This window comes from Eubalaena glacialis, chromosome 13 (genome assembly GCF_028564815.1).
Source record: "Eubalaena glacialis isolate mEubGla1 chromosome 13, mEubGla1.1.hap2.+ XY, whole genome shotgun sequence".
Taxonomy (NCBI): Eukaryota; Metazoa; Chordata; class Mammalia; order Artiodactyla; family Balaenidae; genus Eubalaena; species Eubalaena glacialis.
In genome coordinates, this window is record NC_083728.1 from 72,256,129 (window position 1) to 72,269,311 (window position 13,183).

The 13,183-nt window shown below is 36.7% G+C and overlaps 1 protein-coding gene across 1 annotated transcript in view; it reads left to right on the forward strand.

The window, feature by feature from the left end:
* ACSM3 (acyl-CoA synthetase medium chain family member 3) overlaps positions 1–12,518 on the forward strand; it is a 30,673-nt gene extending 18,155 nt beyond the window's left edge. The window contains 11 exon segments of the mRNA XM_061209904.1: positions 258–384; positions 1,302–1,347; positions 1,350–1,381; positions 7,130–7,231; positions 8,227–8,281; positions 8,284–8,350; positions 8,455–8,478; positions 8,480–8,551; position 8,714; positions 11,429–11,552; positions 12,436–12,518. Coding sequence (XP_061065887.1) covers positions 258–384; positions 1,302–1,347; positions 1,350–1,381; positions 7,130–7,231; positions 8,227–8,281; positions 8,284–8,350; positions 8,455–8,478; positions 8,480–8,551; position 8,714; positions 11,429–11,552; positions 12,436–12,518 — 733 coding nt within the window.
* Positions 12,519–13,183: the final 665 nt, after the last annotated feature.

The following is a 13,183-nucleotide window of genomic DNA, read 5'->3' on the forward strand; positions in this document are numbered from 1 at the left end:
GATGGCACGGCTTTTCTCTGCAACAAATCACGCCCCCGCCCCCACCCCCCGCCCCAAATAAAAGGGAGAAAAAGAAAAAAAAAAAAACTGGTGTTTCGGGAGTCATTTTATGGTAGAATGGTTTGTTTATTTTGTATTGGAGAAGGGAGTTGGGGGAAAAACTAAAACACTTTGTATGAAATTTCACTAGAAATAATCCTAATTTCCATTTTTTCTCCATTTTCCTCCTAAATTTAACTCGTTATCTGTCTTCTGAGAAACTATAAGTTCAAAAGCTTAAAGCACTGTGTAAGTGCTGGGGAATCAATCAACTCTGAAGTGACTGAACAATGGAGAAACAGGACAGGTCTGGATATCCACGAAGGATATGGACAGACTGAAACGGTACACAGACGTCAGTGAAAAGACAGGGCTGGACTCAACTCAGTCAGATGAATAAAAACCAAAGTGTTTATTATATCTTTGTGGTTGAGGGATAGGGAGGGAGTGGCGTGATTAGAAGAACAGTTAAAAAAAAAAAAACTTGAGGGAAGATAGTTGCAAAAAAGCTCTGTAACAGATACAGTTTAAATAGCCATTCACTGAGGAAAGCCACTATATAATTGATCAGGGCCAGGGCATTAAAAATTTTTTTTAATTAAAAAATGCTAGATCTACAAAAAGATCTCCCCTTATGTAGTGAGGAAATTTCTTAGGGCTACCTCAAAAATAGAAAATGCTGAGCTCCTTGTTACTTGAAATATTAAGTTTGCTGGACAACTCCTTGACAAGCACACTCTAAAAAGGTTTCTCTAAAGAGCTCGTAGAAATAAGAAGAAATTCTAGAGGAAATGAATGACATAATAACAAAAGTGGTTATTATGTAGGAAAGGGAGGGATAAAATGGAGCAGATAAGGGAAAGCCTGAAAGAAATTTTTCAGTGTGTCTTTTTATAATGCTTCAATTTATGAACCATGAGAAAGTAGTACCTGGTCAAAAATTAGAATACCAAAAATAAAATAAAAACAAAATTGATGAATTTATTAAATAGAAACAGCATAACAAGTATCATGCAAATATGAGTACAAATGTTTTCATAAATATGGATATTTTAGCAATTATAAATTTACTTAGTGTTATAACTTTATTATATTTGTTTAGTGTCTATCTCTATACTTCATGAGAGCATAGAATTTGTTTGATTTTGAGCCTGATTCGCAGTAAGTTCTGAATAAATATTTGTTGAATGAATGCATGGTGGATGAATGAATAAATTTAAGTTATTTGCAATGTTACTTTACTCTTTCTTCTTCTTAACTAGGCACTAATCTGTGGAAATTTTAAGGGAATGAAAATTAAGCCTGGCTCAATGGGAAGCCTTCTCCTGCTTTTGATGTTAAGGTTTGTACATCCCTTCCCAGGAAAATATTTAACAACCCAATCTGTTTACCACCTACCCCACTTCTACTCCCTTACATTCCTAGTTTTGGTGATGATTATGTTACTTCTATGATATCTTAACTTCCATATAAAGATGGAAATGGGTTAGAAATGTTAGTTTGTCTCTTTTTTCTCTCAAAAGCAGTTCTTATGCCAAATAGTTCTAAGCATTTTATAAATATTAATTTCCAGAAGGAACCTATGAGAGACATGGCAATATTAGAACCGTTTTACAGATGACGCCCAGAGATGTTAAAGACTCACCCAAGGTCACATAGCTAGTAGCTGCTAGTGCTGAGATTCAATCCCAAGGAATCTGGTTCCAGTATCCATACTCTTAACTGTGACACCACACTGCCCCTTCTGGTTAGGGAGCTCCAGACCTCCTAAAAGGGTCAAGTAGGCCAAAAGAGGCTACAGTTTACAATGGTTGCAGCGTTCTCTCTCTCTTCCTAAGCCTGCCTGGCCAGTTCCTGGCTGTCATGTAACCACTGCCATTTTCATCACTTGATCCCTAGGGGGCATCCTATTATCCCATCAGCACACTTTGTACAGGGTTAGACTTGTTCTCGGATCAACCCAGCCAAAGCTAAGTATAGCCAAAGGAACTTACACTAATACATAAAAGAAAACAATAGCAACAAAAACACAAAATGGATGAGTTTACAGAGACCTTAGAATCAATCTTAACTGAGGGTTAGTTGTAGATTAGACCAATGTTTCCCAAGCTTATCTGATCATAAAGAATTACATGGGTACTTGTCAAAAATACAAATTCTCAGGCTCCTTCTCTAGAGAGCCTGATTCAATAAATTTAGGGTGGGATGCTGAAATCTGTGTTTTAAATAACACCTCAGGTAATTCTTTTTTTTTTTTTTTTTAGGAAAAAGATGTCAAATGTATTTTAACATCAGAACCTCTTCCATCAAATTGCCACTCATAATTGTGGCATAGACTTTTTTTTTTTTTTAAACATCTTTATTGAAGTATAATTGCTTTACAATGGTGTGTTAGCTTCTGCTTTATAACAAAGTGAATCAGTTATACATATACATATGTTCCCGTATCTCTTCCCTCTTGCATCTCCCTCCCTCCCACCCTCCCTATCCCACCCCTCTAGGTGGTCACAAAGCACCGAGCTGATCTCCCTGTGCTATGCGGCTGCTTCCCACTAGCTATCTATTTTACATTTGGTAGTGTATATATGTCCATGACACTCTCTCACCCTGTCACATCTCACCCCTCCCCCTCCCCATATCCTCAAGTCCATTCTCTAGTAGGTCTGTGTCTTTATTCCCATCTTGCCACTAGGTTCTTCATGACCTTTTTTTCCCTTAGATTCCATATATATGTGTTAGCATACTGTATTTCTTTTTCTCTTTCTGACTTACTTCACTCTGTATGACAGACTCTAACTCCATCCACCTCATTACAAATACCTCCATTTCATTTCTTTTTATGGCTGAGTAATATTCCATTGTATATATGTGCCACATCTTCTTTATCCATTCATCCGATGATGGACACCTAGGTTGCTTCCATGTCCTGGCTATTGTAAACAGAGCTGCAATGAATATTTTGGTACATGACTCTTTCTGAATTATGGTTTTCTCAGGGTATATGCCCAGTAGTGGGATTGCTGGGTCGTATGGTAGTTCTATTTTTAGTTTTTTAAGGAACCTCCATACTGTTCTCCATAGTGGCTGTATCAATTTACATTCCCACCAACAGTGCAAGAGGGTTCCCTTTTCTCCACACCCTCTCCAGCATTTATTGTTTCTAGATTTTTTGATGATGGCCATTCTGACCGGTGTGAGATGATACCTCATTGTAGTTTTGATTTGCATTTCTCTAATGATTAATGATGTTGAGCATTCTTTCATGTGTCTGTTGGCAATCTGTATATCTTCTTTGGAGAAATGTCTATTTAGGTCTTCTGCCCATTTTTGGATTGGGTTGTTCGTTTTTTTGTTATTGAGCTGCATGAGCTGCTTGTAAATCTTGGAGATTAATCCTTTGTCAGTTGCTTCATTTGCAAATATTTTCTCCCATTCTGAGGGTTGTCTTTTGGTCTTGTTTATGGTTTCCTTTGCTGTGCAAAAGCTTTTAAGTTTCATTAGGTCCCATTTGTTTATTTGTGTTTTTATTTCCATTTCTCTAGGAGCTGGGTCAAAAAGGATCTTGCTGTGACTTATGTCATAGAGTGTTCTGCCTATGTTTTCCTCTAAGAGTTTGATAGTGTCTGGCCTTACACTTAGGTCTTTAATCCATTTTGAGTTTATTTTTGTGTATGGTGTCAGGGAGTGTTCTAATTTCATACTTTTACATGTACCTGTCCAATTTTCCCAGCACCACTTATTGAAGAGGCTATCTTTTCTCCACTGTATATGCTTGCCTCCTTTATCAAAGATAAGGTGACCATATGTGCGTGGGCTTATCTCTGGGCTTTCTATCCTGTTCCATTGATCTATATTTCTGTTTTTGTGCCAGTACCAAACTGTCTTGATTACTGTAGCTTTGTAATTCAGGTAATTCTTATAATCAGGTAAGTTTGAGAAAGTTTAGATGAGATTGATTGCTGACGTCACTGTTTATGGAATAAACCAGATGCTGGTTCCTTTCCCTCACTTTCACTTTGCTACGGAAACTTGTCTAAAGGTAGGATTGCCTGATGGTTTTGGTCTGGCTCTGCTATTCACTAGCTGAGTATCTTTGGTTAAGCTGTTAAAGTCTGTTTCCTTATTTGTAAAACAGGGACCAGGGTGAACTTGTCCCAGTTTGCCTGAGACTTATTTAGTTTTAGCCCTGAAAGTAGTACATCCTGAGGATACACCCCCTGCCTTAGTCACGGGCAAATCAAGATGGTTGGTAACCCTAATAATAACAGAACTGATTTCATAGGTTTCTAGTGAGGATTAATGAGGTAATATTTCTAAAGAGCATAGCAAAGTGCTTGGCACATAATAAAGGTCCAAAATATAGGCGCTGTTATTATTCACCTCTCCCTGGAATTCCTTTCCTTTGAAAAACTTTTCTAAGAAGAGATGGTAGAGCAGCATTGGTTACATTCTGTAAAAAGACTTAACAATAGTTCATTGGTTAATAGGCTGCCTTAGGTCAGAGAAAGAAATACTGATAATTAAGCATTATCATATCTGCATTACAAGTAATCAAAAGTTGGCATTTCACACAGATGTTTTCTCTTGATGACAATTCCCAACATGCATGGCTATCAGAGTCTCACAGGCATAGCTGTACTCACAGCCATCCCAACTGCAATGTACCACCAGTTCCCCACTCATTTAAGCCCAGTGATTTATTGGAGCAACTATCTTTGAATGCAAAAATTGTGTGGCCAAGAGGAACAGTACATCCCCAATGAGCATCTCCACTTTCACTTATTTATCCGAATTTCTTTTTATTGTGGTAAAAGACAGATAACTTAAAATTTACCATTTTTACCATTTATAAGTACACAATTCAGTGGTATTAAATAATACCACATTAAATAATGTTGTGCAGGTGTCACCACTATCCATCTCCATAATTCTTTTCATACTGTAAAACTGAAACTCTATATCCATTGAACAATGACTCCTCAATTCCTCTTCCCACCTGTCCCTCACAATCACCATTCTACTTTCTGCCTCTATGATTTTGACTACTCTAAGTACTATGTATCAGTGGAATCATACAGTATTTGTCTTTTTGTAACTGGCTTATTACATTTAGCATAATGTCCTCAAAGTTCATCAGTGTTGTAGCATGTGTCAGAATTTCCTTTCTTTTAAGGTTGAATAATATTCCATTGTATATATATATATATATATATATATACCACATTTTGCTTGTTCATTCGTCTATTGATGAGTGCTTGGGTTGCTTCCATATTTTAGCTATTGTGAATAATGCTGTGATGAACATGGGTATACAAATATCTCTTTGAGACCCTGCTTTTGATTCTTTTGAGTATATACCCAGAAGTGGAGTTGCTGGATTATATGGTAATTTTATTTTATTTTTAATTTTTATTGGAGTACAGTTGATTTACAATGTTGTGTTAGTTTCAGGTGTACAGCAAAGTGAATCATTTATACATATGGTAATCTTATTTTTAAGTTTTTGAGAAACTGCCATACTGTTTTTCCACATTTTACATTCCCACCAATAGTGCACAAGGGTTCTAATTCCTCCACATCTTTGCCAACACTTGTTATTTTGGTTTTTTGATAGTAGCCATACTAATAGGTGTGAGATGGCATCTCACTGTAGTTTTGCTTTGCAATTCCCTCATGCAGCCACCTTCATTTTTAACTCTTTCCCATGGGCTTTTATTATTGGGCCCCTCCCTACCTAGCTAAGAGCATCTTTAGTGACATTCTGACATCCGGGGATGTACTCTAACCAGCTGGATATCAGAGTTTTGCAACTTCAAAGATCAAAGCTCATAATTTTCATGTTTAAACATTCTAGGACCCCCTTGAACAATAAGGAATTAGATTCTCCCCAGAGAAAGAATATTTTATCTATTTTCCCATCTATTAAATAGTAGTCTGTGTTAAGTAATTAGAACTCTTAACATATCTCTTCTTGATACCTGAAACCAAATAATTCTTTAGATGACTGGGTGGGAATTTATACTTTTTTATTTGCAAGAATTTAAAAATAAGTTAACATTTAGAATGCCTTTCAAGTTTCTCATTAGGGACATAAGCGCTTTTCCTTCTGGAAAAGGCCAGATAAATATCATATCCTTATTTTCCAACAAGCTACATCTCAGGTTTGAAGGGTGTATATAAAAGCAGAGTAGAGTTTTCATATTTAGAAACAGCTAAAGGTAAGAGCAAAATCTGGTATATGAGATGAGCAATCAATCTGAGAAATGTTTATTTGGATTTTTAGAAAATGGATTGAACTCCCTGGAGAGATTCCACAGAGAAGTATAATGATGAAAAGTATAGGATCTAGAGTGTGATTGCTGAGATTTGAATTCCAGCTCAATCATGCACTGTGGCGCTACGTAAACTCTCTGCCCCCCAGTTTCCTCATATACAAAATGAGCATAATAATACTCCTAACCAGATATGGCTATTATAAGGACTAAGGAAGATAGTACATATAAAGTAGTTAGAGCATTAGCATTTATTATTTAGGATGCTAGCTACTATTAGGTACTTCAGAGAACACGAGAGGATAAGAGAGCAAGGCTTCGGATTACCCACCACTGTCTCAGCCAGAGACCATTCCCCTTTTCCTGCTTACTCATATTGGGCTTCTGAAGTAAGATTTTGTTTGTTTCACAAAGTTTGAAAACCAGTAATGAAATATTTATTTGAAAGGAAAAGACAATTACGATATATTGCTAAATGATAAAAGCAGGTTGCAAAACACTAATATTATAAAGTGATTCTATTTTTTTCTGTCTATATCATCTCAAAGGATATTACCAAAATGTGATTATTGTTGGATGATAGAATTAAAGAAAAATTTTATTCTTCTTTCACATTTTGCTAACCTGCATTTTACAATATATTTTGCAGTAAGAATTTAAATAAATACATTTCTCTTAGGAATTTGAAGTATACTTAAAAATTTTCTGAAGTCTGCATTCTTAAATGGCAAAAAACAAAACAAAACATGCAAAGCAAAGATTTCAGATGTGGCATTAAATAAAAATTCTCTTAAATAAATTATTCTGTTTCACTCTAGATTTTAGATGTAAATGGCAATGTTCTACCACCTGGACAAGAAGGAGATATTGGCATTCGAGTTCTACCTAACCGACCATTTTGCCTTTTTACACATTATGTGGTAAGAGACTTATTAAATAACGTCTCATTTTCTATTTATTTCTCAAAAGTGCTTGGTAACTATCTCTATTTGCCACAAAATACACCTAGGATAGGTATTCGGCCTTTTCTTGAGAGATTTATTGTCCTGAACAGTAATCCCTCAGACAGGGAACTGAAGAAATACCCAAATGCTTATTAGAGAAGGGCACGCTGGTCCCCCCAGGCTAGATCACTGCTCCAACCCCGTGAAGGTAAGAGGAAGGGGGCCCTAGAAAGAAGACAGCCCTCTTAATATCATTAATCCTCTCCGCTGTAAATCAGTACCCAATAATTTTCCTGAAATCTGATTAGTGGTTTCCCTTCATGTAAGGAGTGAGAGAGACAGAGAATGGTGCAGTGAGCTTAAGTAATTTTCTTTCTCCCAAGCTCCTTACTGTTTGCAAACATACTTTCATCTCTAATTACAGTATACAAATTAGAGAAAAGTTTACCTCAGTATAATCAAAGGCCCAGGTTCTAACTGTCAGTGGATTTTACATAATGTAAAAATACTTCCTTTTTCTTCCTGTTAAACTTACAGAATCAATTCTCTACTTTTGTGTAAAACGAAACCAAATACAAAACAAACACAAAAAAAACCCTCTCTCTTGACTCATTAGGTACTTTCTTTTAAATCTGAGTATTGACTTCTCTTTTTTCCTGCAAGTGTTTAGATATTAACCAATTAGCAAAAGACTTATTTAGCCTTCTCCTCTGAGCGCCTGCAATATTTATTTTGTGACCAATCTAAGAAAATTCTCAGGATGGCAGCATGCCTAGTCTTTGTAATTACAGTTTACCTTTCTGATTATTGGGCTGGCTCAATGCTAGACTTTTATCCCTATTTCCCATGCTTGCTCCTCTTCATTCTAAGGATTCTCAAAAACACCAAACTTTTCTTTCTCCTTAAATATTTAAAAATCCAACTGAACAGAAGAGTCACATTCAAAATAATATTAATTATTAGTTTTATAGGATAATCCTACAGAAACAGCTTCAACTCTACGAGGCAATTTCTGTATCACTGGGGACGGGGCTATATGGATGATGGACATTTCTCGTTTGTTTCAAGAGTGGATGATATCATATTATCCTCTGGGTAATTTTCGTCTGTGGATATGTTTGTGTTAACAGATTGTAAGTATTCTGGAGTTAACCTTTTGCTCACCTTTACAAATTCCTGCCATATGTTTTGTTTCCCAGTTACTGAATTGGACCGTTTGAGATAAAGTGCCCTGATTGAGCATTCTGCACTTGCAGAGTTAGCTGTCATCAGCAGCCCAGACCCCATCAGAGGAGAGTTAAGAGAACTGATTCATCTCTACCTTATAGTTTGTTGGCAGTCTAACATACTTCTAAACAGTAGTTCATTGAAACAGAATTATCCAAATGATTCACTCACTATGTAAGTTAGAGACTCATTACTAAATATGCAAGTCAGATAGAAATATGCCAATCAGAGAGTACTGCTACAGAATGAGACTGAAAATACATACTATAAAGAATTTGAATCCTTTCCATGGAGTGCTGGGGCAAAGACGGTGTGAATGCCAGCAACCCAGGCTCACACCAGGATAGGGTGCCAGAAGTCAGGTAGAAGGCTCAAGTTTTTACCCAGAAGGTCTGGAAACCAACATGGACCCTGGTGTAGCTGAGGAGGATAGGCTGGCATCAGATATCAGGAGTCGGAGCAAGGTCTGAGACAGGAACTAAGTAACCAGAAGTAGGCTGGCTCAGTCAGTAAGTAGAGGGTTCAGGAAATAAACTATGAATAAGACAGGAGTCCTGAAAGCTCACTTTTGTTGGGGCTGATCACGTGGTAGTTTGGGTTTAAAGGTTCCATGCCACTCTTCAGTCCCCCTTTGCCAGGCAGGGCCTCCAATATTCCAGGTAATGAGAGTATGGAACAGATTCAATGATTATTGAAGTTTGTCCCTTTTCTCTGAACTCCACCAGTAGGGTTTCATGAGTCTATATATATATCTGAATCACTTTGCTGTACACCTGAAACTAACACAACATTGTAAATCAACTACACTTCAGTAAAAAAATTTTAAGAGAGGATTCAAAGCTGTAATGTATAGCATGGTTCCATTTTTAAGTATAAATGTATTGGGAAAAAACAGGAATAATTTATACCACTTCGCTGGTTTTCTCTGGAGAACAGAATTAAAAATGATTTTTAATTTCTTAAAAAGTTTGTGAGGATTAAATAAGTTAACAAAGGTATAGGCCTTATAACAACATCTGGAACATATTAAGTCATTAAAAATATTAGGTATTAGTTGCAGTAGTAGAAGTACAAGATTTTTTTTAACCTAAAATCCATAAGTGGGCTTCAAAGTTTCTCTGAAATTCTGTGCAAAAGAAATTACTACAACTAATACCTAATATTTTTAATGACTTAGTATGTTCCAGGTATTGTTATAAGCCCTATACATATGTTAACTTATTTAATCCTCACAAACTCCTTTTACAGAGAAGGAAATTGAGGCAGAGAGAGGTGTCCTAACTTGCCTGAGATTACATGCAAAGTGTGACTTGAACCCAGGTTGTCTGACTTCAGAGTTCATGCTCTTAACCATGTTAGATTGTTCCTTAATAATTTATCATTTTCTGTAATGGTTTATAAAGGCTTTTATAAAGATAAATTAGACTTTACCCAAAGTGTACAAGTCATCAATATGCAAACCAGTATTTAGACACTAGTTCTTAAAATAATTTGCCTTTGAACAATTCACTTATAGCAAGGATAATTTTTTTTTATTCATAAAAATGTTGATAAGAAATAGAGCAGGCACAAATACGATTAAATTCTATGAAATGTCAAAAAATGGATAGGATAAAATTATATACATGCATACACACACAACTGCTCCATGGCACATGTAATTTAGAAATTTTCAAGGTGTTTTGGTAAAGATAGAAATAAATAATTGCTCATAAAATGTTGTAAAACTGCACACTGGTAAGCAATGATCAAAATTTGAAAATTTTATAACTGCAAGTCTTCACTTCTCACTAACTAGTTGTCCTGAGTGACTTAGTCTTTCAAATAATCCATTTTTGATCAACTATTTACTCCCAGACCAAGGTAGATAGGTAATGTTGCCAACTTATCTTCAAGCTAGATACATGAATCTGTGAATTCAAAAAGATTTAAGCCTCTTAAGTGCAGAATATTTAATCATAAAATTTACAGGTGACTCTCCTGGAACTATGCCCACAAGGCAGCATCATTCCATGGCAAACCCTAGGCTGGCATTCTGGATTTGGTGGTACATACTAATTGACTCACCTAGAGTTCTGCCTCTAGGGAAGGCAGTAAATGGCAGTGCTGACAGTGCCCCAGGAGAGGACATTTAGAATTCCAATACACTCTTGAAGGGGACTACACATGAGGAATGGCCTCTGTCTTCTCCAGTGAAGGTCCAAAATTTCTGGGCAGGATTTTCTAAAACATTTCAAGGAAGGGTGAACTTTGGGGAACAGGATTTGTGAGCATGAAGTGATGAAGTCTTCCCTGTCTTCTGCCAATTATAGAGCAAGGACCATCACCACTTTTACTCTTATTACTGAAGGCCAGGTAAATGGTTCAGAGCAATAGCAAAGTGACTGCTGGAATCTTCATAGCCTTGCATCAACAGAAATGTCTATGGAATAAAGAGTGGACAGTCTCACTCAGTGAACTGTTCCCTTCAATAAGGATATGGCAAACCCATGAGAATACTGTTTATTAGGGCCACACTGAGGGTGGTGACCTATGAGCTAGACTAGATCAGGCTGGGTTGTTATATAAAAGACTGTGCTTAGTGCATTACCAAGTTTCCAAAAGAAAACTTTTTTGAAGGAGATAAAAGATGAGGCAAGAAGTCAAGAGCAGAGATGATCAGAAACAGGTCAGAAAGTAGAGTTTAAGATGTAGTTAGATGAGAAGGTTCAAGTATAGATCATAATCAAAGCAGGGGTTCCAGAAGCTCTCGTATTAGATACAAAATCTAGGTGTGGGAGTCAACTGGCTGGCTTAAGAGCATAGAGCTGGGATCAGGCCCTAATAAACCTTTTGGCCCACCCCATCAGGTATTTAGATTAGATTCCCAAGTTAAGAGAAAGAAAAGACACACTAAAACATAAGAATATACAACTCATCTTCCTGGTGTTCAAATATTTATTTTAGGTAGTAAAGGCTTTTATTGTTCTGAACCCTGATTAGAAGTCAAACGATCAAGAACAACTGAAGAAGGAGATTCACAAGCGTGTAAAAAGAACTACAGCACTTTACAAATATCCCAGGAAGGCAGGTATTCTGATTATGAACAATATTTGCTTAGTATTCTGGAAATTTTCAGCTGTTTATCTTTTCCATTTTAATGAACATTCTCCTCAAACATGCTATACCAAATATTCCAAACTAAACTAATGACACGGACAAGAATCAGAATGTTTGAGATTAAAATGAAACCCTTAAACTAATTTGTTGGGTCATTTGGCTTACCTGACTTATAGTAAATACAGTAAGTCCCCTATATTCGAACAAGTTCTGTTTGGAGAGCATGTTCATTAAGTCCAGTTTGTTCGTTAAGTCTAACAAAGTTAGCCTAGGTACCCAACTAACACAATCGGCTATATAGTACTGTACTGTAATAGGTTTATAATACATTTCACACAAATAATACATAAAACAAATACAAAAAATAAAGAAAACATTTTTAATCTTACAGTACAGTACCTTGAAAAGTACAGTAGTACAGTACAACAGCTGGCATACAGGGGCTGGCCTCGAGTGAACAGGCAAAAAGAGTTACTGACTGGAGGAGGGCGAAGAGGTGGGAGATGGTAGAGTTGAAGGATTGTCAGCAATAGGAGGCGGAGGGCAAGCTGCAATTTCACTCAGGCCTGATGCTGATGGCACAGGTTCGGGTTCCTTGCTGGAACCAGATGCACGTTCGCATCTTTGAAAGTTCACAAATTGAAGGTTCGTGTGTAGGGGACTTACTGTACTAAATATCAAGAAAAATATCCTCAACAATACCCCTCTCCCTTTTTTGGTTGTTACCAAAAACCCACCCCAATGGGTGTCCTGATTCTTTCACCTACAGTTCATAATAGAACTTTTATATAATTGACTTTGTCTAAAGATGAAAACTTCTGGGCTAATTTTCTTCCCTTGATATCTACAGGTAGAATTTATTCAAAAGCTGCCAAAGACTATTAGTGGGAAGATAAAAAGAAATGAACTGAGGAAGAAGGAATGGGAAACAATTTAAATTCATTACTTATCATGGTATCTATAAAATAAGGCTCTGTAAAACCACAAGATTATGAAAAGGTGATTTAAAAATGTGACAGTATGCTTATAAACTAATTGATTTAAAATATCTTGTGGGGCTTCACTGGTGGCGCAGTGGTTGAGAATCTGCCTGCCAATGCAGGGGACACAGGTTCGAGCCCTGGTCTGGGAAGATCCCACATGCCGCGGAGCAACTAAGCCCGTGAGCCACAATTACTGAGCCTGCGCGTCTGGAGCCTGTGCTCCGCAACAAGAGAGGCCGCGATAGTGAGAGGCCCGCGCACCACGTTGAAGAGTGGCCCCCGCTTGCCCCAACTAGAGAAAGCCCTCGCACAGAAACGAAGACCCAACACAGTCATAAATAAATAAATAAATAAAATATCTTGTGGTTATAACATCATAGGCTGAATTCTGAAATAAAATATTCAGTAAATTCCTCTGCATTAGTGTCAATGTTCTTATAATTTGGTAACATAAATAGAATACCATCAGCTGCCGAGGAATTTTTAAACATATAGTATAGAAGCGTTTCTGAACCAAATCTCTGACCTGCTGGATTTCAAATCTTAGTTGAATAATTCTTCTGATATGTTGACATACAAATCAGAACCAATTTTCAAGGGTTGAAATAAAACTAAAGTT